The following is a 25698-nucleotide window of genomic DNA, read 5'->3' as shown; positions in this document are numbered from 1 at the left end:
ATGGGGTATCTGTATGGACGAGCAGCCCGAAGCACCAACAGAGGTGGCAGCCAGGGGCCAAGCCTTAAAACACACGCAGCTGCACCCGGACAAACCACAAGAAACAGCAGAGGCGTCCACAGAAGCCACACAAACAAGCGTCCTAGAACCCTAGGAAATAACAGCAAGGTACCACAAAAAGCACCAGCAACCGCACACAGCTGAGAAGTATACCAACCAACAAGAAAGAGATCCCATGCCCGGCGGCCAGGACCACAGGCAACCCATGTCAAAACCGCAAACCCCAAAAAAAGACCAGGGCCAACAGACAGCGCACAAAACAGGCTCCCAGCCCCACCACCAGCACCAACCCACTAACCACCCCAGGTCTCAGCATCAACACCAAGCCCCAACAAACGGCAAGAGGACAAACCGAGCAACCCACCCCAAAACACCCCGCCCAAGCGCAACCATCAGCCCAGAAACAGAAAATGCATCAACGAACAACGCTCCCCGAGCGGCAAAAAACGAAAAGACAAGTACAACCTCACAACCAAAAGAACAAAAAAGCAGCGGCAGCAACAACAAACGACGACCAGCCAGAGACACCGAGCCCGGAGCCCCCACACCACCTGCCACAGCAAGAGGCTTAACACACACTAGAGGAAGCGCACTCTGAGGCAAAGAAACCAGAAAAGCCAAGGGGGCAAGCACAGAAAACGCCATCGCACAGCAGGAGAGCAAAGGAAAGAGGAAGTAGCTCGGAAGAGAAACCAAGAAGAAGAGGAAGAGACCAAAAAAACACAAGGAAACAGACACAAAACCAAAGAACCAGCAACAAGCAAAAAAAAAACCGACAAAAAACAATGGACAAACAAAGGAATGCAAAAACCAAACCAAGAAAGAACAAAAACAAAGGAAAAGAAAAAAGGAAGGACCCACAAAAAAAGAAGGAAAAGAGAAAGGCCAAACCCAAGAAGACAACAGCAAACAAAAAGACAAAAGGCCGGACAGGTCACCAGAAGAACTGACATCAAAGTACAGGCCCCAAAAAAAGAAATAAAAAATAGGCCAGGCAGAGCACCCCACAAATCCCAGCACAGCACGAAGCAGAGCCGAGGCGAGAACAACACCACAAGACAGAAACCAAACACCATAACAGGCAAAAAAACCAGACCCACTAAAAACAAAAAAAATTAGCCAAGCATAGTAGCCCATGACTGTAGTCCCAGCTACTCAGGAGGCTGAGGCGGGAGGATTGTTTGAGCACAAGAGGTCTATGTTGTAGTGAGCTATGATTATGCCACTGCACTCCAGCCTGGGTGGCAGAGCGAGATCCTGTCTCAGAAACAAAGAAAAAAAAGTAGTGAGAAATAATACACTATTTAGTGTCCTATGGGGCATCAGCTTAGCGACCCTCCAGAAGCAATATTTCCAGCCAGAAGAACCACTGAGGAAGGAGGCACAGCATGGCTCTGAGGGTCTCAAGGCCTTGTGGCTGCTTCCTACCCTCTCTTTGTTACATCTGAATTGCAATTATTAATGAACATTTAGTTAGTGCTTATTAGGTGCCAGTCAGTGTTCTAAATATTCACATATATTGTATAATTCAGTCCTGAAAACAACCCAGTGAAGTGGGCACTATTATTTTTCCTAATCTACAGATGTGACGATGGAGGCACAGAAGGGTTCAGCAACGTGCCCAGGCTGACACAGCTACTGAGTGGTAGAGTGGATGTGGGGGTCTGACTCGTGGGTCCAGGTCTTACCCTCTGCACAGGCACGTTTGGGAATACCCCCGCCTTGACACGCTGATCTGTATTTTTGCGGAAACATCATTAAGAACGCCCTTCAAAGCACGGTTCAAGAGTGATTTCATTTCACATAACACTCTAGGAAGCAGGAAAGACCAATTATTTCTATTTTACAGAAAGGAAAGTTGAGGGTCCTCATGATTTCTTGACTTCTCCTAGGTCACACTCAGCGCGTAGGAGCAGAGCCCAGTCAGGATCGGGTCATCTGATCCCTCACTCAGTGCTCCTTGCTGTTCTAAGACGCACAACATCCGGTCTCTGTGCTCTTCCCCTTGTCTCTCCGTTCACTGGTGCTGCAGGATGAGAGTTCAGGGGATGGAGAAACCTCATGATACTGAGATCAGAGTGGGGATCTGGTGGCAACCTGGTACCCCGGGTGCCCATCTCCCCCTCCCAGCCCTCCTGTGAGTTTTCAGAGCTCACTCACTCTCTGCTTTCTCCGTCATCTCTGTGGAGCCTCATATGGGACAGACAGGAGGAGAGTGCCTTGTCCATAGCACCCCACCCTGCTCCTTCGTCACGCTTTACGCTGCAGTCAGAAGCCCCATTTAGGTTCCACAGCTGGCTTCAGAGCTGGTAGAAGGGGTTTTAGGGATGAAGAGAAGCTTTCTGTGCCTCTATATTTGGCATTTTTGAAGTCTAGAGGAGCAGGAGAAAGTGAGGATTATGGATGCCTCAATGGTAGAAACAAAAACTCAGCCAGAAGCCCTCTTTCCAGGCAGCAGGGCAGGCCCTGGAAAAAGCATTTGTTGTGCATGAAAGAAGTCTGTATGATGAAGTCATCTTCTGGAAAATCCTTTCATTATGTGTAACCCTAGGCAGGGGAAACAGTGGAAAATGTAAAGCCCCAGTTACCTGTAATGAAGCCTATCTGTATAATTAAATGTAGAGGCTCATGTCCTGCGTCTGGACCAGCAAGTGAAATGCTTCCCTACAGTTACAATTCCCTGGGGGCCACTGGCCAGGCCAATCCCAGCTACAGCCAGAATGAATCAATGCTTCCATCCAGGTCTCCCTGTTGGCAGAGGGAAAATAGTCTGCCTTTTCTCAGAGTTCAGAGTGAAATGCTTTCTGGGGGTGTTCTTTGCAGAGTGTTATGCAAATGTCTCCAATTGAAAGATGTCCTTCCCCCCACTTTCCCAAATTTGATCCTGTCAGTCCTCTGCATAAAACCATTCATATTATCACATCTACACTTAGGACAAAGCACAAAGTCTCTGCATATTCTACAAGGTTCTGTGTGATCTCTCATTCTTCCTTTTCCAGTTGTCTCACCCCACAAGCTCTTTTGCTGTCTCACTCCACCCACTCTTATCTTCTCCCAGGCTTTTATCCTTCCCATGCTTTCTTCTGGCACAGGCCTTTGCACATGCTCTTCCCTCTGCTGGGAGCAGTCTTCCCTCCTTTCACTGCCTAGTTGACTAGTAACCTAGTCAACTCAAGCATCGCTTCCTCTAGGAAGTCGAATCCCCCTGTCACCGGCTCTCACTGTGCCGTGTTCCTCCCTGACTTACCCTTGATGAATTGCATGTGCAAATAATTATATTGTTGTCTAAGTTCCCTAGACTATAAGCTCCATAAGGGCAGGCACCTTGTCTGTTTTTGCCTAGGGCTTCATTGCCAACACCTAGCATAGTGGCCAGCGCATAGAAAATACTCAATATGTATTCCTTGAGTAACTGCATGAATAAACCCCAAGCTAAAAATCTAACTCCTGACTCCTTCAGACCTATACTGCCTGGACCAACCATAGAATCATAGAATTTCAGTGTTGAAACTCACCCACACCCTAGCCTTTAACCCACCTGTCAATACTGCTATAAGAACAGGGCTTTTTCTGTTAAAAAATGAAATAATAGTGTTGATATACATTCAGTAAAATAAGCTGTTTTTTCTTCTCTCTCCCCACATCTCATTCCCTGGTCTACTGAATTGGTAACCTCTAGCATATAAATTAAGTGGCATGCAAGGTGATGTTGTAGAAAGCAAGAAAACAAACAAACAAACAAAAATCAAAAACAAAAAGCCTGTGCACTCTCAGCACCTATTAGTTAGAAAATAGACTGTGTTTCTCTGAAAAGAATCATCTGGGAGCAGGCCAGGCGCGGTGGCTCACGCCTGTAATCCCAACACTTTGGGAGGCCGAGGTGGCAGATCATGAGGTCAGGAGATCGAGACCATCCTGGCTAACATGGTGAAATCCTGTCTCTACTAAAAACTACAAAAAAATTAGCCGGGCATGGTGGCGGGCACCTGTAGTCCCAGCTATTCAGGAGGCTGAAGCAGGAGAATGGGGTGAACCTGGGAGGCGGAGCTTGCAGTGAGATCATGCCACTGCACTCCAGTCTGGGCGACAGAGCAAAGACTCCGTCTCAAAAAAAAAAAAAAAAGTCAGGGGGCCTAGAACACCACCCTCACTAGCTCTGCATTTTCGTCATTCTCTCCATTTCTCTGTCTATATCATAATCAAGTCTAAGGGTCTTCCTTTCCAACCATGCCCACCTAGAGCCCCCTCCTTACAATTAACTGTGATCATTTGGTGTGATATTTTCTCTGCATCTAAAGTTCAATGTGAAATTCAGAAACCTGCAAAATGCACATTGTACCACAGGTTGGAAAGCCCTGGCTTAAATCTTAAATCAGAGGTGGGCTGTTGGAGCAGCAGACGGAAGAGGGGTGGGAATGGGATGAGGGCATCCAAACGACTGCTAACTGGCCACTCTCTCCCCCACAGTGGCAGGCCATCTCTCTGACGGTCATTGAGAAGGTTCAGGTTGCAGCCGCCATCCTGGGTTCCCTCTTCCTCATCGCCAGTATTTCTTGGCTCATCTGGTCAACTTTCAGCCCCTCGGCAAGATGGCAGCGCCAAGACCTTCTCTTCCAGATCTGCTATGGGATGTATGGCTTCATGGACGTGGTGTGCATAGGTGGGTCTGGGGGCTTGCCTCTATGGGAAGTGGGGAATCGTGCTCGTGGGATGGACAGATCCCTCAGGATCCCCCATTGTGGGAGGCTGAAGCAGATACGGCGCCAGGCTTGAGACCTCTGAGCTCAGGAGAGGCCAGAGACTTGGATTCAAGGAGTGGATGGGAAGGGGGAGGAGGCAGGGAAAAGAAGGAAGATCTAGATATTTCCCAAACAAACCTGTCTGCACGGTTGAAGATAAAGATGAGGCTTGCCTCTAGGAGGATTTGAGAAAAATTGTTAAGTCTATGCACCTCAAGCAGGGTGTGCATGGCCTCCTCTCCACTGTGCACCCTACACTGCCAAGCATGACAAGGGATGCCTGCCCATTTCATTCCATTCTCTTCACAGCAAACTGCCTAGAGACAGCCATGGTTGAATCTGCTCCCACTCCCTGCCTTATTCCAGCTTTCTCTAAGCCTGTTTCAATGCCGTGAGTTTCTCTAGTCCAGTGGTTATCCAGCTTTGTGTAGTACTGGGGCCTCACACACAGCTCCAGGCTCCCCCATCCCAACCAGGGAATGGAAAAGGAATGTTGCACAGGGAGGCTTCAAATTCTCACTCCTGTTTCATCATGGCATCTGTTCTTTTATCTATTTACATGTATTTCTGTTCCAGATAAAGTTTTGTTTAAAAGGTTTCAGTGTTTTAGAAAAAAAAAATTGGAACCCACTGCTTTAGATCCTACTCCTTCCCTGACACCACCCCCAAGTTTGTATTCTTCCTTTCTTCCACCATGTAGCTTTGGTGGTGGAGGGCTGGGTCTTTCCCCTCCCTCGCCCAACAGATGATTGTGGCTCTGTTGCGGCTCTGAAGACATGGTTCAAGCAGCTAAGGAGGTGGGGAAGCTCTGGTCAGACATCCCACCCTAGAACTCTCAGGTTATCCCCTAAGTCACAGTCCTGGGAACATTAGAGTTCCACAGTGATCCTCTCTGGGCGTTATTAGTATATTGTATTAAATATGCTACACTTCTCTGTTTGGCAGAAAAATATCTATTAGCTAGAATTTGGCTGGACTGATGTTTGTGTGAATTTCTTTGGAGTTCTTTAATATTAGGGATCAGAAAAGCCTGGAGACTTGCATACTTGTTATAGTAGCCAGATACCAGAGATGCTGGAACTTGTAAACTTGTCTAAGCCATCTTGCTGTCTCTCCAAGTTAGCTAAACCAATATATCAACTCCAAGTTCAAGAGTCTTTTCATTATAGCACCTAGGCAGTGAGAGGAGCAGGCGGCCCAGGTTTGGAGGACTATGAACGGGGAACAATTTGACATTGATGCATTCTAATTTCCTTCCCCCTCCCACCAAACTCTCCTCCTACTCCTGCTGAGCCCTGGATTATTGATGCCAAAAGCCAAGTGTGTCTCCATATGGAGGTTTATAGCAGCTCTGGCATGGAAGGGGGAAACAGTGGAGGGGCCCCTCTAGCTGCCCTTCATTCTCCTTCAGGCAGGCTTTAGATCAGTCTCTGATGTGTCCTTCTATGAGACATGCTTTCCTGTCACATGATGTATTAGTCAACTAGTCAGCACTGGCTGCAATAACAAACAATTCCACAAATCGCAGTGCCTTACAACAAACATTTATTTCCCATTCAGGGGTTTGGAAGATGGCTTTGGCTCTGCTGAGGTTGGCTGGGTTTAACTTCTGGTTGTGCATTGGGTTCAGGCCTGCTCTGAGTGTCTCCTCATGCTGGGACCCAGGCTAAAGGAGCAGGGACTACTGGGTGTGCTGTTTTCCTGGTTGAATGCAGAAGCACAAGAGGGCTTGGTGGAAACTTGCAATGCATCTCAAAACATCTGCTCAGAACTAGTGCACTGTCCGTTCTACCCACAGCCTATTGGCTAACACTAGTCATTAGTAAGTCCAACATCAATAGGGTAACCGGGCAGGGAAATATGTTCCTTCCCTGAAGGGAGCATGGACAAAAGAGAGGAGGATAAATACCTGCTACCACCAATGGCTCTACAGATTTGAAGACCGAATTGAACATAGAAGAGACCAGGTCATCAACCAGTCTAGTTTGCTTGCTTTGCAACTGAGAGAACTGAGGCTCAGAGAGAGGAAATAATCTGCTCAAGGTTCTTATCTGGGATTAAAAGCGAGTTCTCCTGACTCACAATCCAGTGCTCATTCCATTAGCTCTCTTGCACCACATAGTAGGAGTCCCATGGTGTGACCTATGGGAAACCTGCCACCTGTGACTTTGAGTGCACCTGGGCCCACTCGCAAGGGGGCTGTCAGGCATAGGTCTGTTTCCTGTGGCTCTGAGCCTCCCAGTGCTCCTGCTCAGGCTGGCCCGGTGCTCTGGTCTCTCCTTCTCGTGGTGTTTCTCTCTGAATAAGGCTCTGTGCCATCTCTCCTCCTCCTCCTCCTGTTTCTTGGCTTTCTTCTAGCTGCTTGCCTTTTCCCTGGCCCACTTCTATCTCTCTCACTCTTTTTCTTATGCACATGTGGCACTCAGTCCTTCAGTTTATTGGGAGAAGCAGAGTGGGCTGACTATTGAGAGTTTTCATTGTTTTCCTTTCTTCGGAAAACATAATAACCCAAGATGCAAAAGCACACCACAATTTATCCATTCTGTGCTGACAAGCCAGTGACTGCTTGGAGACAGCTATGGGATGGGAGAGGGAATGCAGAGGGACCCCAATGGCTTTCAGTGTCATCGGAAAGTGGTGAGATCTATTGACATTTAGACCATCTCACCTTTAAGGAGTTCAGACCGCTCTGTCATTGTATTGATTATAATAAGAACCTAGACCATTTCAGAGCATGACTGCGGGGGCAAGGATTCGTCTTCCCATTTTTCAGATTGTGAAATTCTGACACAGAAGCATTTGTCTTAGGCTGACTCCCACAGCGGAGTAGGACTCTCAGTTCAGTGTTTTCCTAGGAGAGGCTGTCCGCAGGGGAAAATGCTGGGAGAGGAAATAAAAAAGAGTAATATGTGATCTTGCAAGAGAGGGGGACGTGCCAGGCAATGGTGAGAATCCACAAATCTTGGGGTTGTGATGATGGGGATTTTGATGATGGTGAAATGATGATAACCAGTAGTGATGGTGGTGGTTTGAGGGTGAAATTCAGCTTCTCCTTCTGTGCAGTATTCTGTCCAGTAGAGGGAAAATGCATCACACTGCACAATTGGGTGCAAAAATATCCACTTTTTGGGGGCTCTCTGGAGGGAGAATCGGGTAAAGCCTGCAATTCCTGCCAGGGATACCTTTATTTGTAGGCTCAACTAGACATTCTGACTCATGGGGACTTCCAGAGAGCACACTTGGCATTAGATTCACTCAGGGCAATGTAGGACAGGAACTACAGCCTCCAGGATGGCAAGTCGGGCTTTCCTCTGCAGGGAGTCATCACTGCACTCCACCTCCTAGTCCCCGGCTATTCTCTTGGCTCCCAAACAGTAACTCAGGAGCAAGAAGATGAAACCCACAACCATGGGTATAGGATCCACCTGGGCATCATTTCCGGGGTTCTTGCAGAAGTCATACTCAGTTCAGGTCACTGTGCTTGGGGAAGCCCAAAGCCACAGGCTCCCAGCAGACATTCCCAGTAAAGCACCCATCAACCAGGGGTTGCCCCCAACTCAAGTGATGCTGTAACACAGCCAACACTCCACCTTCATCAAATTTCCAGAATGCCAACCCAGGGTGCAGTTTGCTTTGAGAGAAGGAGAAAATGTCCCCATCACCCCTCTCCCACCACCTCCTGCCTCCACCTATGAACCTTGACCTCTGGCCACCCAAACCAGATTTACTGAACCAATGAGAGACAGAGAAGCTAGAACAGGGAACAGAGACCTGGCTGGGAATGCCAGAAGGAGGCACAGCATAGTCTTCTTGCCGCACAAAGGTGGAAACAAAGGCAAGAGCCACAGGAGGCATCTGTCTTACATTTGAGACATGTAACAGTTTCAAAACCTGATAAGTTAGTTTGCTTCCATGAAAAAGTGGGAAGCTTCCCTTCCAGGAGTCCTAAGAGAGTGGAAGAAGACAATGTGAGTGGGAAGAGGAAGAGGAGGCTCCCTGGCAGAGAGTGGGTGGAAGGGATTTCAGCAGAGGGGCATCTTCTCAAGAAATGCTAGTTGAGGAAAACGTTGACAAAAAGCATCAATATCCATAGGCCCGAGCTCCTTGGATGGGTGGAGCAATTCAGCACCTGAGATAAAAATGTTATCATCAGGAGAAAAGAAAATGAGTCTGGCCCTGTGTTGGCTCAAAAGGCTACGTAAGAGAAGAGGAACAAAACCGTCTGCTACGATGAGTCTCTAGACTTTCTTTATATTTCAGATACTAAGGACAATTTGTTCATTCCCTAAGACTGTTAAATGGCCACAGATAGTAAAGAATATGAGTAAACATAAAATGGATGATTTTAACAAATCGTTAACAATGCATTTACCTTTCCTTTTGGAGCGGTGTGCTGAGGGACAGCTCATGAGAGTGGGAGGGACTCCAAGGAGAAACTTCACGGAAAGCCAACAGCAGCTCTGCAGATATGCCCTGCCAGGAAGGCAGGAGGATGCGGTGTGGGACACTGCCTGCTTGCTGCTCATGGAGCCGCTTCAACCCCATTCACAGCTGTATCCATCCGACTGGCTCTTAGAGATCAATAAGAAGACTCCAGAGCAGTGACTCTTGGAGAAGGCTCAGTGCTTACCAAAGGATTTTGCCTGAAATGATTGCCAGGAAAGTCTGAGCTCCCTATTTGATGCAGCACAGCTCCAGAGTTGAGGATGGTGTCTTTAGACTTCCTTATACCAGAGGGTTGTACAATTACTGATACAAGCTGCCTCGACAGACAAAGCATCTCTTAGCTTAGGGTCCTAACTTTCTAGACTAATGCATACCACTGTGAAAGCCAAACATAAGTTGCTTTGGATGGAACAAACTGTGACATCCCTGCAAGAACAGAGAAACTGATTAACCCCAAAAGATAAGCAAGATAAGTATTAGGATGCATATGTAACAGGTGAGGAAAGGCTTAAGCACCTGTGCTCCAAGTCACATAGCTAAGAAAATGGTGGAGCAGAGGATTGGACCAAGAACCTCTGGCTCTAATTCCAAGGCTCTTTCTACTATCTGTTTCTTCTCTGATTGCTCTTTAAAACTGCAAATGCAGAGCTTGGTTGGGGAGGCAGGTTGGGGGGAGAAATTAGTCCAGTAATATTTTGACCCTCACGATAACTGCTGGTAACAATCAGAAATTAAGTGAGTCCCAGCTACTCCTGTCTTATATTCAGGGTTTGGGAGGTTAGCCATTGTTGCATCTCCTTTTTGATTGTGCTATTTTGACATCAATTGAGAGAGAAGCCTGAAAAATTGAGATGAAATTTGATGGTTTATCCCCCTATAAGACACTCTAGTGAAAGGTTCTTCAGGTGGGAGAAGCTAAATCTAGTTACCATGAACTTGGGGAACCCATTCATTCATTAATTAAAAAATATTTATTCAGGCCAGACACAGTGGCTCACGCCTGTAATCTCAGCACTTTGGGAGGCCAAACAATGTATTTACCTTTCCTTTTGGAGCGGTGTACTGAGGGACATCTCTTAAAAAAAAAAAAAAAAAGAGCCGAGTGTGGTGGTGTGTACCTGTAGTCCCAGAGACTTGGGAGGCTTAGATAGGAGGATCACTTGAGCCCAGGAGGTCAAGGCTGCAGTGAGTTATGACGGTGCCACTGTACTCCAGTCCGGGTGACACAGCAAGACCATGTCTCAGATAAGAAAAGAAATTATTCAGAAGAACCTGGGTATATACACTCAAATGAGAGAGTCACCTGCTTTCAAGAATCTTTCTTCTTTTCGGGATGCAGACAAGGTAATCACTGAATCCCATATAATAAGAACTGGGACTGAGGTCTGAACATAAGAATGAGCGTGAACCCAGGAAAGAGGAACTTGAGTCAGAGCGGGTCATATCCATTCCTTCAGTAGCTTTTGTTGGCTGCCTCGTTTTGTTCCCAAAACTAGAGAACATTCACAAAAAGATGAATAAGACACAGTTCCTTGCCCTCAATGAGCTCATAGTCTACAAATAAATCACAATTCAGGATGGGGTGTACACAGTACAGAGGAAGGTAGAGCAGAGCAGAGAGCAATTGACTCTCTTGGGGGAGTCCAGGAGTGCTTCTTGAAGGAAGGAACGCTATCCTTAAACTCGTTTCCAAAGACAAATCAAAGTTCATCCAGAACTGGGGGAAAGAGCATTTCAGGCAAAGGAACTAGCATTGTATGGAGGTGCAGAGACATGCATGAGCCAGGTATGCTCAGGAAATATTGGGGAGTCTTTATAGCTCAATGCAAATATTTTGGCTGGGAGGTGGGTGATGGGCAAGGGGCTTGGAGAAGTTGGCCAGGCCAAATCCCACAGAGTCATGGGTCATGTGCTAAGGCACTCAGATTTGACCCCACTGGTGGTGGGGAGGCATTGATAAAATTTCAAATGGGGAAATATGATCAGATGTGCATTTTAAATTGAACTCTACCAACTATGGAGAGAATGGGTCAGAGGTGGACAGAATAGGGAAGGGAAGGACTTTATTGGAAAATGCTTGTAATAGGCTAAGCAAGAAATGAAGAGATGCAACACAGTGGCAGTGGGGAAGAAGTGTAGGGAAGACCTTGAGAGGTACTTAGGATGTAGATTTGATAGGGTTGTTTGGGTCCCTCTCAGGAGAGTGAGAGTCCCATGGTGTGGCTTGAGTGGGGAATGGGCACCATAGCAGAGCCTGAGAAAGGGATGGGCAATGGCTAGAACAAAGGACAACCAACGGGTATGTCCTTAGCAAAGGCACCAAAACAAAAGGACTATCTTAAGTCTAAAATCCAGGTAGAGAGGCAAGAGCCTCTCTAAGCCAAGAGTTTGTAGTAGAAGAGAAACAAGACACATGGAGTACATTATGGAATACAAGGAGGAGAAGGCAGTACCAAGAAGAGGTCTCTTTGTCAGGGTAGAAAGAGGGAGAGGCCTTTTATAGCACACAGGTGGTCCCCTCTTGTGACATAGAGGAAGATGTTGACGGCACTGGTCCTGTTCTGACAAGAGTTGGTGACTGATGGGGTTGGGGCTGGTGGTAAAAGAGGGTTAAAAATCTCTGGTAGGCCAGACATGATGGCTAACGCCTGTAATCCCAGCATTTTGGGAGGCTAAGGCAGGAGGATCACTTGAAATAAAGAGTTCAAGACCAGCCTAGGCAACAGAGTGAGTCCTCGTCTCTACAAAAATTTAAAAAATCAGCCCTGCCTAGTCGTGCACACATGCAGTTCCAGTTACTCAAGAGGCTGAGACAGGAGGATCACTTGAGCCCAGGAGTTTGAGGTTATAGCGAGCTGATTATGCTACTGCACTCCAGCCTGGGTGACAAAGTGAAATTTGTCTCAAAAAAAAAATCTCTGATGGATGCCTAGGTTTCTGTAGGCAGTTGGATAATGAGGCTTGAAGACGGATTTGGAAGTGAACAATAAAACGTGTTTGAAGCTGTGGGTTTTGATGAGATACTGCAGTGCTCAGAGAGTAGGTGACTGAGGACAGAGGACCAGGGGACACTAACCAAGTAAGGGACGGGTGAAGATAGAGAATGAGAAAACCATAGGAAGGACTGAGTCACAAAGGCCAGAGTGGTGGGTTTCCCAAGTGGCAGCCATGCTACAGAATGGCCCAGGGCTCCGCTTCTTACTAACCTTGTGACCTTGAGGAACTGGCACTTCTCTCTGCTTCCCTTTCCTTGTCTATGAAATAGGATAATAACACCATCATCAGAGGGCGGTTCAGAGGTTTAACACTGTGGCAAATGTAAAGGAGTGTGCCCTTGTAATTATCAGGGACCAGGTAGGAAGTGCTTGATCAGAGTGGATTCCCCTCAGAGGGAACACTCAAGAAATGTTTGCCAAAACTGTTATAATCAGAATGCAGCCACAGCCTAGATATAGAGATCGCCTGAACCTGTGTCCTCACGTAAATAAAAGTCTGCTCTTATTTGGAGCAGAGCTTTCTCTTGAAGGTTCTTGGTTCCCTCACCCGTGTCCCCTCAATGAGAAGATCTGATTACATCTAATGTCCTCGTTCCACCTGCCTCCTCTTCTGCCATCTCTAATGACGCTGTCCTCTGCTGCAGAGAAGCTGACAGAGCCTCCCAGCAAACAAATGGGGCATTCTCTGCTCCAGTGGGTCAAGTTATTAGGATTTAACAAGAGCAAATTAATTAAGGGCTTTGGCACCAAAAAAACCATTTTTTTTTAACTCCACAGAAGTACGAGATTGGACACCAAATAGTCAACTCTGCAAAAATGAGGCTCTCTTCTTCATCATGTTTGTTTTTAACTTGTGATTGAAATGGGGTCAAGGGAAGGAAGGAAAGGAATGTTCCTGAGATTATTTCCAAAGCTTTAAAACAGTAGAATATGGTAATCAGCAAAATTATAGAAAGTTTTGTGTTTTTTTTTTTTAAGCTTCCCCTGTGTGTGGTCCCCTGAGGTTCTTTTCAGTGATTTAAAGATGCCTAGCCCCTGTCCTCTGAGATGAAGGAATTTAAATCTCATTTTATATCAAATAGGCAGAGGGTGGGGGCAGCAGGATTGTACAAACATTTTTCTTTCAAACCTAATTTTAATCCACATTAACTACAAAAACATATATATGCTACAAAAATTCCTTCCTCTCCTCCTAGCTATAAATGACTCTACCTGTAAAACCTTTTAATCTCCTGATTAGGAAACTTGGAACATTTGTTGGAAGCAGCCTAGCAGTATAAGAAACTAGAAAGCAGATCTAGGTCTGAAGACCAGAATAGCCACTGTATTAGTCCATTTTCACACTGCTATAAAGAACTTCCCTGATACTAGGTAATTTATAAAGAAAAGAAATTTAATTGGCTCAGTTCCACATGGCTTGGGAGGCCTCAGGAAACTTACAATCATGGCAGAAGTGGAAGGAGGCACCTTTTTCACAAAGCAGCAGGAGAGAGAAGAATGAAGGAGGAATTTCCAACCACTTACAGATCTTGTGAGAATTCACTCACTATCACAAGAACAGCATGGGGGAAACCGCCTCCATGATCCAATCACCTCCCTTCCTTGACACGTGAGGATTACAGGTCCCTCTCTTGACACATGAGGATTGCAATTCAAGATGAGACTTGGGTGGGGACACAGAGCCAAACCATATCAGCTACTAATCACCTCTATGGCGTTGGACAAGTTACTCCCTCTCTCTCCAACTAGTTCCTCATCTATAAAATGAGAGGGGTGAACCCAACAACCTCCAGGTTCCTTCCAGATCTGACATCCCAGGATTTTGATGTCACCTCCACACTGAGATGCCAGGGCTTGCAGAGGCTGACACTTGTGGCCATGGGCCATCCCCAGCAATGTTGGGGCTGGGCCACAAAACTGACATGAGAAGCAGCAGCTGCAGAAACTGGCAAGATGATGCCCATCCACGTTCTGTTACTTGCATGTGGCTTGTCTGGTTTTCTAGATTCCGTGTTAACTCCTTCCCACCCACCGGAGCCTCCTGTGACAGCCACCTATCTCCACAGCCAAGTGACTGGATGCTTAGAGATGAAGATGACTGATTTAGAAGCAGATGCGCCAAATCAGCACTGTCCCCTTCCAAGGAGACCCCTCGAGATGCACTTCATTTATGCCAATTGTGCTGACAAAGCTCAACATATTTTAGGAATATCTCTTGGGAACTGCCTTTGGCACAGAACAGATTCAGGAGTGGTCTGTCTGTTGGCAGTGGGTTTGTGACTAGAAATAGCCCCAATCTGATACATAAGGTGGATGCTCAAGCCAGATAATAAATTTTGGGTACAATATGAAACATGCCATCAAGCCACAAACTTCTTTTCTCATGTGGCCCCTAACCTAGAGCTATAGGTATGTTAGCTAGGGTATATTCAGCAGATATAAAAAAATAAGCCCCTATGTGTCAGTGGTTTAACCCAATAGAAGTTCCTGAGCAGTAGGAGATTCTCTTCCACACAGCAATTTGGAGGCACAAGCTCATTCCATCTCTGGGCTCCACAGGCCCCTTGGGCTGCTGAGTCTTTTGCCTCCAGCTAATAGAAAATTAAAGAAAGCGTGAATAAGTCATCTTCTGCCCCAGCCCTGCACACATTTTCTCTCAACACCCATTTCTGTTTTCTTTGTTTTTATTTTTTACTTGTATTGGGCAAACCTCATTCTATAAAATCAAATGAAATGACTGCTCCCTAGACCCATTTCTTAAATGCTGGCCTGGCTTGTGGTCACATTCAGTACTAGTCACCTGGTCTCCCCTTGGTGCAGAAAGCTAGACAATGTAATTTCTTCTCAGTGGCAACTTTATACCAAGGAAAGGGAGCGTGGATTTTGGTGGACAGTTAGCCATCTCTGTCACAGAAGGCCAACCCCATTGAGCAATTTCCAGAAATGTTCTGAACTGGGATAGCCCAACAGGAATAAATACCCTATTTCCAAAGGGCAATCCTTGGGATTTTAAAAGACAAAACTCTTGCTTCGAGATAGAAAGCTTTTGGCAGGTTTACCTAAATAAACTACTTTTGTAACTTTATGATAACTTTATAATAAGCTTTGTAATTTTATAATAGCTCATGTGATGTGCAGCCTGGCCATACCTGTGTCCAGTATAAAGCTGCACCCTGGAGAATACTGGGCAGGTGGTAATGTTGTCAATCTGGCCTCTTCCAGCAGCATCCCCTGAACCCACCCAAAATAGCTGGTTATATTCATTTCTTTCAACCCTTGCCCAATATGTGCTTTGGTCCAGGTTCTTAACAGGGGTGGGCACTGGAGGAGTGGAATCTGGAAAATGGGTGGTTGGCAATGCTAGAGCTTCAGAGTGAGACACTACTAAGCCTCACCCCATAGCTGTCTGACAGTGGGGAATTCTACGGGGGAGAGTATCTCTCTGTGGTTGGAGAGGAGGCACCAGTATGAGAATCAGTCGGTCTCTAGAGTGCTTTTTAGCTCTGGCATGTCATTCATCTATAGAAAATGACTTGACTGAGGGCTGGGGAGGAGAGCAGTCAGGAGATGAAAGAGCAGGTACTTTTATTGGGGACGAGGTTGCCAATGAAGAAGGAAGAAGAGAGATGAGTGGGCTTTTCTTGTGTCCTGTGATCTCCCCCACAATAATCAATACAATGTGGCATTGAGAGTTACATGTGTCCTAGGCACAGTACCAGGTATCGGCATGCAGGACTCATTACTTTATTTAATCTCATAACAACCCTATGAGGAAGGGTTTACGATGAGAAAACTGAGTCTCAGAGAGAGAGGAAGTCCCTTATTTAAAGACTCAAGGTGAGTAAGCGGCAAACACTCTGAAAGCTTAATAAGAATACACACTCACTAGTAAGTTAACTCAGTTGTGGGACTCGAAGGTCTTTGGATCTAGGAGAGGAAGTACTTATTTGTTCCATTTCTTCCCATGTTCATGTCTATGGCATCTGGAAGTAGATTACTTTTTAAAGTTACTTATAACAATTTTCGTGATCAAAATTTAGAGCTTTCTTTGAGGGATAAAAACTATGTCCTAGCCTAGTAGTCCACACACAGGCAGCATCAGTCTCACCTGAGGTTTCTTAGGAATGCATATTCTCAGGCCTCAGCCCAGAGCTACTGAGCCAGTAGTCCTCCAGGGTTGCAGCCTGGGAATCTGTCTTAACAAGCTCTTTGGGTGATTCTGATGCACAATAGAGTGTGAAATGCAGCTGGGTGCGGTGGCTCATGCCTGGAATCCCAGCACTTTGGGAGGCTGAGGCAAGAAGATCACTTGAGTTCAGGAGTTGAGACCAGACCGCAACATGACAAAACCCTGTCGCTGCAAAAAATACAGAAATTAGCTAGGCATGGTGGTGTGCGCCTGAAGTCCCAGCTATTTGGGAGGCTGAGGCGGGAGAATTGCTTGAACCTGGGTCGAGGCTGTAGTGAGCCGTGATTGCACCACTGCACTCCAGCCTGGGCAACAGACAGAGACCCTGTCAAAACCAGTGAAACCCGTGAAACTGTCAAAACCCGGTCTAGACCCTGTCTAGACCAGTGAAAAGCACTGGTCTAGAGTTGTCAGCAACTTTTATGTCACTTAACCCAGGCCACTAGCAGGACATGGAGTGGGGATGGGATTCTGATGACCCATGGAGCTTGCAGCTTTATGAGGAAGAGGAGCCCCGGAAGGTGGAGAGACATTGGAAAGATGGAGACAATTCTTCTAGAACTGGATTTCCCACAAATACAGCCCAGGGTTGGGTGCATTGTAAGTGATCACTAGAAAACCATTAAATTAAGTTTTAAAAAGCCAGAAAGGACTTAATCAAAACTTGTTGGATTTCTGATGTTACTATGCCCCCTCATTTTCCATTATCTCCTCCTATGACTTTTCTGTCTCTGTTCACCGGCAGCCTTTTTTCCTAGTCGAATCCAGTTTATTTCTCTATCCACTGACATTCTCCATCCCCCTTCCCTTTTTCCCACCTCTTCAACTTTGGCCATGTCACCTGCTCGTATCAGATGAGCCCCAGTCATCTTCCCCTGTTTTTTCAGTATGCTGCCACCCAAGGAATCAATAAGAAATTTGTAGAGCAAGGAGCAGAGGAAGGGCTGAGAAGAGTGGCTTTGAATGAGGTAGTTTGTGCTTTTCCCTCTTTTGCCAAACAAGCATTATCTAGAAAAACAGGTCCACCTTCCTCGCCTTCAGCCAGCTACCCATTAAAATGGTTTAACTACTTCCTGAACACTAGACAGTTAGATAATTGGAAAGCAGCATTCACACCAGAAATTTAAGTCACGCTCTTCAATCAGGACAAAATTGTCTGATCAAGAAGCTAATTGAGAATCAAGTGTAATGGCCCTTACTGGAAAGAGTGAATTTGGGGCTTCAGAAGATCCTGCTTCTCTCTCTCCAGACCCCATCTCTTCCACTGTACCATTACACTCCACACTCCTGGTGCTGTGTTAGCTGCTGGAGATTAACCAGACCTGGCTCGGTCCTCGAGGGGCTTACAGTCTGGAGAGAAGAGCATAGCAATGTTCAAACAAGGTTTGTGGGATAAATGGACAGATGAATGGCTTCAGGGCCACGGGTGTATAGGTACACATTCAAAAGGTTGGCAGAGATGATGGGAGTTGGTACAATTGGGAGAGGGTGAGAGAGTGGGACAGAAAAGAAGTCTCTTTGTTCAGCATCTGTCAGGCCAGAGCAGAGGGTCCACCAGTGATCTTCAGGAGATTTAGTACAAGGTAATTTGAGTGTCTGGTTGTTTTCCGCTCCAGGAAGATGGTCCTTCCCTTCATTAGATCCTCAAAGGGGTGTGATCCAAACAAAGAGCTAGAAACCCCCGAGACTACCTCTTTCTCGATGAATCTTGAAGACTTGTTGAGTGAGGCGTGATTTCAGACACAGTTGGAACACTGCAGGAGAAAGTGACAGTATGGGTAGCTCTGGTCTCTGAGAATTGCAGCCTGTTGGAGACTGAAGAGGCTCTGAGGTTTTGCACCAGGAGGCCGGGTTCACTCATTGCTGTTTGCTCCGAGCCAGGTCCTCCCCTGGATCCTCAGTGGCTGTGGGATGAAGCCCGCCATGCGATCATCTCACCCACCATCACAGGGCCCAGCCCCTGGCAGCCTCACTCTCTGCACCAGCATCCCTTTCCTGCTTAGCTCATCCCTACATCTGAGCCCGTCTTCCCAGCCCTTCACCGTGCCCCACTGCACCTCATGGTCCCTCATTAGCAACCTTCTCTCTGCGCGTTCCCTTCATCTTTCCTACCTGAAGTATGGCTGTGTCCTGAGAACATCGTTTCCCTCACGCTGGTGGCGGCCGTTCTTTCTCCCATATACCGTGTCCTGTGGGGTCTGGAAGTGGGGTCCATGTCCTTCTTGATTTCCATCACTACTCTCAACTACTTCTCTTCCTTCATCCTTCAGAAGCCCCAGCCCCTTCAAAGTCTTTCTTTCTCTTTCTTTCTTTCTTTCTTTCTTTCTTTCTTTCTTTCTTTCTTTCTTTCTTTCTTTCTTTCTTTCTTTTTTCCTTCCTTCCTTCCTTCCCTCCCTCCCTCGTTCCTTCCTTCCTTCTTTCCTTCTTTCCTTCCCTCCCTCCCTCCTTCCTTCCTACCTTCCTTGCTTTCTTGCTTTCTCTCTCTCTCTTTCTTTCTTTCTTGCTTTCTCTCTCTCTCTCTCTTTCTCTTTCAGACAGAGTCTTGCTCTTGTCACCCACACTGGAGTGCAGTGGAGTGATCTTGGCTCCCTGCAACCTCCACTTCCTGGGTTCAAGCAATTTTCCTCTCTCAGCCTCCTGAATAGTTGGGATTACAGGCGCATGTCATCATACCTGGCTAATTTTTGTATTTTTAGTAGAGACAGGGTTTCACCATGTTGACCTGGCTGATCTTGAACTCCTGACCTCAAGTGATCCACCTGCCTCAGCCTCCCAAAGTGCTGGGATTACAGGCATGAGCCACCATGCCCGGCCGAAGTGCATCTTTCTTTATCACCCATTTTCACTTCTGGATGCTATTGGCTGCTGGCCACCTACTCAGTCCTCAGATACCCTCACGCACCTGCTCATACACTCCCCCAACTCCTGTCCTCAGCAGCTACATAGATCAGTGCTTGGCAGAGACGGGCCTGTCCCCCAGAGGCATTTTGGAAATGTCTGGGGTTTGTTTATTTGTTTGTCTTTTTTCTAATGTAGTTGTGCTGCAGCGTTTTCACTGAAATGTTTATTGTTTTGTTATAAAAGATTTCCCTTTATTATTTTTATTTGACATTATCTGTTAGGGCATTATATTAATTTAAAAGACATAGTAGTTTGCAGTAGCTTATGAATTTCATTTCAGGATAGGAATGGTGATGTTAAAATAAATTTGTTATAGAAAGGGAATGTTTGGTGTGATAGCATTGAGGATGGCTGAGGCAGATAGTCTTTCCAATTCCCTGGCTTTGCTATTGCTCCAAAGATCTTTTCCTCCAGCACACACCAGCCCCAATCAAATAGTCACATCCTGGATTCATAATCGCCAGTAACCTGGATTGAAACATCGTACTCTCTGACCATCACTCCCTATTCACTGACTCCAAGAATCCTCCAACCTCATAAAGACGTGGCCTTGACTCTCTCACTTTCCACTTTTCATTATTCCTTATACCTTTTCTGTTCTCCCCCATCCCCAGCCTGGGCTCCATGGTCCAGCAGGATAACCACTCTCTTGCAAGTACATATAATTCTCATGTCTGCTTGCCCAGGGAAACAGTTTACCCTGGTTAAACCCAGATTTCTTCTTCTTCCACATGTGCACCTGAGCAAGCAGTTTGAAGGCGTGGAGAAAAATCACACAACCAGTGACTAGAGTCACTTCAGATTTATGGCCACAAATCTCAAATGGACACTTAACACAGTGAGCTAATTCTACCGCATCTCCCTTGTAAATTCACACTCCTACTTTCCGAGATAATTATTTCCCACCTTCTCCTCTCTTCACAAATCTTTAACACTTCCTCTCTTATCTCTTCTTTCTTAGCTGATGACTTCATGGGGAAAAAAATATGTATGTGTGCTTGGATGAGAACTACCTGATTTTCCCACTGTCATTTCTATCATTCTCCCGCCACCTGTGCCCGTGGAACCAGTGGTCATTTCCCAATTTACTCAAGTTGACCTCTTGATAACATTGTAAAGAGTCACTGCACTCTTTCTGAATCCTTCCCTAGGCTTTTGGGTCTCCACACTTGCTGGTCTTGCTTCTACCCCATTGGTTGCTTCTTTTGAGCCTCATTCCTTGGCCCTATCTCCATCAAAGCCTCCACCAAGCCTCTAAACACCTAAAGCCCAGGGCTCTGTCTTTGGCCTTCTTCTCTCCCCTAAGAGGTCTCAGCCATTTCCAAGTCTTCAAGTTCTACCTCTACAATGATGGCTTCTATCTCCAGGCCAGACCTCTCCCTAAGCTTCGGACTCATATGTCCAATTGCCCGTCTGATTCTTCTAGTTAGCTTTCTATCAGACACCTTAAACTAACCATGACTAAAATGTAGCTAGTAATCACTCTGATAGACTTGAATCATGGGCCCCAAAGACATGCAGGTCCTAATCCCTAAACCTGTCAATGTTACCTTATATGGAAAAAGACTTTGCCAATGTGATTAATTTAAGGATCTTGAAATGGGGACTGTATCCTGGATTATTCAGGTGGGCCCTAAATGTAGCCACAAGTGTTCTTACAAGGAGAGGGAGATTTAATGACAGAAGAATAGTAGGAGAGGTGAGAACAGAAGAAAGAGGCTGGAACGATGCAAGAAAGAGGCAGAAATTGCAATTTCTAGAAACTGAAAAAAGGCAAGGAGACAGATTCTTCCCCCTCAAAGCCTCCAGAAAGAACCAGAAGGTGCCCTGCTGACACTTTCACGTCAGCCCAGTGGGACTGATTTTAGACTTCTGATCTTCAGAACTGTAAGAGAAACATGCGTCCCATTTTAAGCTACCAGATGTGTGGTACTTTGTCACAGCAGCAATAGGAAACGAATTCGGTCACCACAGCTACCACACAAATCCATAGCCTACCCCGATGCCCTCCACTTCTCAGGAAATGGCTCCCCATTTATGCAGCTGCTGAGACCAAGAGCTTCGGAGTTGTCCAGATCTTTCTCTTCACTCCCACCTTGCCAGTCAGCAAGTCTTAGCTCTACATCCAGCACACGGCCTGACTCCAGCAGTTTCTCACTGCTCCACTGCCATGACCCTAGTCAACGCTATCACCATTCCCAACTCGCATGATGCCACTGCTTCCTGCTTGGCTTTCCATGCCTTCTCTTGGCCCTCTTCACATGCACCACCGGTGGCTTTATGAAGGCTGAATCAGATCACAGCATTTCCCCTACTGAAACCGTCAATGTCTTCCCATTACACTCAGGATAGAGTGCAAATCCCTTGCCATGGCCTATAAGGCCCTGCCATTCACTGGCCTCTGCTCGCCTTACCTCCCTCCACTTCCTCACTTCTGCACTGTACTGATCACACTGACCTTCTCTCTGACCTTGCTCATTCCATTCCCACCTCGTGGACTTTGCGCTTGGAGTTCCTACCACCAAAGTGCTCTCTCTCCAGATCTTTGCATGGATCTCTCCTGTTCATCACTTAGGTCTCAACTCAGATATGGTCTCCTCCAAAAGGCCTTTCCCACCGCCCTTGCTGAAACAGGATCTCAGTGCCCACAGCCAGTGGCTATTTAACCCCAGTTATCTTCCTTAAGGCATTTGTCAGCTCCTGAAATTGTCGCATTGGTTTGCTTACACATCTATTGTGTGTCTCTGTGAAGATGTAAGCTCTCAGAGGGTGTCCTGCTGACTGCAGTATCCTCAGTGCTTGGCACATAGTAGGCATACAATGATTATTTATTTGCCTTGCTGCCTGTTGTAGCTTGTTTCCAACTCTATCACTGCCTCTGGCAGATATAACTGCATCAAATTATCTCTCCCAGGGCTGTTTGTATCTCAGTAGCACTGGGGTATCCGTGCAAAGAGTTAACCAGTGGGATTTCCAGCAACCTTTAGCAGGTGTAGAGCGACCGACCATGGGATTTCTTTTGTGGTACTTTAAAAGCACACAATTCATTCAACATCTGCTAAGGACTGGGTGCCATGGATACATAATAGAGGGAGGAAAAGATATTTATATTATGCCTTAGTGGATGAATTTGGATTTTGTCAAGGCAGGAAGGGGGTGGGGTGGAATAGAAGTGGGCGAAGGCACTGCCTGAAGGTGCTCAACTATTTCATGGACTCGGCCTGGTGGCCCCTCCACCTTCTGCCTACTGGAACTCGCTGAGCCTGGGAATCTAGGGATGGTCTGCCTGTGGCTCAGCACTGGAGCCAACGCCCATACCTTGCATAGATTCAGAGAGACTGTGGTCTCCTGGCAGTGAGCCACTTCCTCTCATTTGGCCTCTGTTTCTCCTCTCCCTGCTGCCTCAGGTCTCATCATCCACGAGGGACCCTCGGTGTATCGCATCTTTAAACGGTGGCAGGCTGTCAACCAGCAGTGGAAAGTGCTGAACTATGACAAGACAAAAGACCTGGAGGATCAAAAGGCAGGAGGCAGGACCAACCCCCGGACCTCCTCATCCACCCAGGCCAATATCCCCTCCTCGGAAGAGGAGGGCGCAGGCACCCCTGCCCCTGAGCAGGGCCCTGCCCAGGCTGCCAGCCACCCCTCAGGCCCTCTGTCCCAACACCACTGTGCTTATACCATCCTGCACATCCTGAGTCACTTGAGACCCCATGAACAGCGGAGTCCCCCAGGCAGCAGCCGAGAGCTGGTCATGAGAGTCACGACAGTGTGAGAGCAGAGGCCCAGGAGGAAGGCCATGACCACCACTGAGGGCCCGGAGCAGGGTGGGGAGGTGCAGTGGCACCCCCAGAGCCAGCAGAGGGAGCAGGCAGAGGGTGGGGGGCCTGGCAGGAGCCCTGGGGCAGGCTCAGAGTGGGAGTGAGGCTGGTGCAGGAGCAGTTCTGCTATTTCCAATCAGTCAATGCCACTCTCCACAACAGCAATGAAAACCAACACCAACTCAACAACAAAGTGCAATACAGGCTGAACCTGGCCCAACGAAAAAACCTGCCCCAATGCGCCCGCAGGCAAGGTACCTGAAGAAGCAGAGGCGGAGGGCAGGCAAAGCCTGTGTGACTGGTGGCAGTGCCAGAGGCCAAGGGGGCCAAGAGGAAAAGCGTCTGTGGTCTGCTCTGCTCTCACCCTGTTTGGTTTTGTTTCTCCTGGGGCTGTGTTCTGCAGGCAGCCAGGAAAGGGGGAGGCTCGTGAGCGAGCTGGCAGGGACACACTGCCTTTGGGGATCCTGGGCTCATTTGGATGGGCAAGATTCGCTGACAAATGGCTGTGGGGATGGAGGGGTGGATGGTCAGGGAGGGATGCGCAGGGAGGGAGAGCTGGTGTGAGCAGCCAGAGGGAGAGGCGTGTCTCCTTCCTGAAGGAACTTCCAAATGGAACTCCCGATTTCAGGTGGGCTCAAAGAGGGCTTAGGTTTGGAAAAGGGTGTCTTTCTGTGCCCTTGTTAATTTATTTTATAGTGCTTTGGTTCAAAGATGTTTACAGGACACACACACACACACACACACACACACACACACACCCCTCTAGAGAAAAGTACAGATTTCCAGTGAGTATTTGAAGCACAGTTCTGCTGCTGTGGCTTCAGCTTTGGAAGCTGTCAAACCCGGAGCAACTTTCCCAACTACCCAATCCCACCATGGCCAGGACATGGGCAATGCCAGCCCTTTCTTGTCTTGGCACATGCACATACCCAGTCCCCTCACGGTAGGGCACCCCTGCAGCTGCAGTGGTTGGGAGGAGCTTGGCCAGTGTGCCCCAAGGAGTGGAGTAGAGCCCAATCTAAGCATTCCTTGCTGCTTGGAACCCTCCCCAAAGAGGCAGTCAGGCTGACGCTCAGTGCTTCATGCTCCCTGGTCCTTCCCGTGCAGCCAGGTGGGCCCAGGGGTGCCTGGCAGGGAGCACTACCCCTGGACCCCCCTGCTCGCTCTGGGGACCCTGCCAGGGAAGGCCACTGGGTGGTCACCTGCAGAGTTTCTGGTTGTCACTGCACAATGGCCGCATCATCCATGGGTATTAAAAGGACACTGTCAAGTACTTTTTTAAACTAGTTTTTAGGGTTTTTTAAAACTCTCTGTTGTTTGTAATATTCTCTTAAAAGCTTGAAAATAAAACTTCTTTCCCTACCATTAGTGTCCCTTTCCATATGCGAGTTTTTCTTCCTCTTCCCTATCCTCCCTCTGTGCTGTAAACAGCCTTCTTTCTCCCTGTGTCTGCCCCACCCCTAGATTCTCTCTCATCACAAGAAATCAAGCACATTTTCATTTCTCCTTTGAGGGCATGGATGGGGCAGGGCAGACAGGGATGTTCCCTTCTGTGTGCCTCTGTGTGAATCTGCAGTGAACTCCTGGCCTCTCTTGGCATCCTAGCAGACCGAGTCCTTCAGGCCCCAGGCTCTCCCAAGGATTCTGCCTAGGAATCCTAGAAGCAGAGACCATGGGTGCTGGAAGAAGTTTGCAGAGCTCCACTCCATCGGGTCATTTCACAGAGGTTGGGAGAGGGTTGTTAGGACCTCATTGCCCTGACAGTGTCCTTTGACTATCAGAGGACAGCACCCATGTTAAGGCCTCATGAGAGGGCTTGGACATATTATGAGGCAGCAGACAAGATCTTTTTTTCCCTTCAACTTAATCTGGCCCTCCCACCCTGGGGCTGGCTGTGGGTCCGGCAACAACATCAGTGGGGTGTGCACAGGCTTAGAAAGGTTTCTCCCTGATAAAGCTCAAAATCAGAGAGTTAAGAAAGACACACTTGGAGAGAGACTGAAGGACACAGACAAGGAAAACATACAAACAAATGAAAACCAATCACACTGTGCAAATAAACCATGTAGAGGAAGTGTGTTTATTTTTCACTATGGTGTAGGAACAGGCCTTTCAGTTTAAGTATTTATGGAGGCTATAGATGTGTTATATGGACTATCTGTTTTCAAAAAAGTATTACAGAGTGGGTGGCAGTGGCACATGCTTTAGTCCTAGCTACTTGGGAGGCTGAGGTAGGAAAATCACTTGAGCCCAGGAACTTGAGGTCAGCCTGGGCAACATAGCAAGACCCCAATTCTAAAAAGAAAAAAAGGCTAGGTTCAGTGGCTCATGCCTGTAATCCCAGCACTTTGGGAGGCCAAGGCGGGTAGATCATTTGAGGCCAGGAGTTCGAGACCAGCCTGGTCAATGTGGTGAAATGCCGCCTCTACTAAAAATACAAAATTAGCCAGGCATGGTGTCACATACCTGTAATCCCAGCTACTTGGGAGGCTGAGGCAGGAGAATCACTTGAACCCAGGAGGTGGAGGTTGCAGTGAGCCAAGATT

General features: G+C 47.3%; 1 protein-coding gene across 1 annotated transcript; it reads left to right on the top strand.

Annotated features, from left to right (window-relative positions):
• Positions 1 to 24520, top strand: MARCH4 (membrane-associated ring finger (C3HC4) 4, E3 ubiquitin protein ligase). The gene is made up of 4 exons (XM_011964683.1): positions 1 to 168; positions 367 to 518; positions 4437 to 4720; positions 22739 to 24520. Exons 1-4 carry the CDS (start codon positions 1 to 3, stop codon positions 23104 to 23106), a joined length of 972 nt encoding a protein of 323 aa, XP_011820073.1. The 3' UTR covers positions 23107 to 24520.
• The last annotated feature ends 1178 nt before the right edge of the window (positions 24521 to 25698 follow it).

This window comes from Mandrillus leucophaeus, unplaced genomic scaffold (assembly GCF_000951045.1).
Source record: "Mandrillus leucophaeus isolate KB7577 unplaced genomic scaffold, Mleu.le_1.0 Scaffold70, whole genome shotgun sequence".
Taxonomy (NCBI): Eukaryota; Metazoa; Chordata; class Mammalia; order Primates; family Cercopithecidae; genus Mandrillus; species Mandrillus leucophaeus.
This window is presented reverse-complemented; position numbering and strand designations above follow the sequence as displayed.

Excerpts from the sequence above, each read along its gene's own strand:
- MARCH4 (XM_011964683.1), top strand. The coding sequence starts at position 1 with ATGGGGTATCTGTATGGACGAGCAGCCCGAAGCACCAACAGAGGTGGC. Across the intron at positions 519-4,436 it reads GGCAAAAAACGAAAAGACAA|AGGTGGGCTGTTGGAGCAGC; the intron begins GTACAACCTCAC and ends ATCTTAAATCAG. Across the intron at positions 4,721-22,738 it reads CATGGACGTGGTGTGCATAG|GTCTCATCATCCACGAGGGA; the intron begins GTGGGTCTGGGG and ends CTGCTGCCTCAG.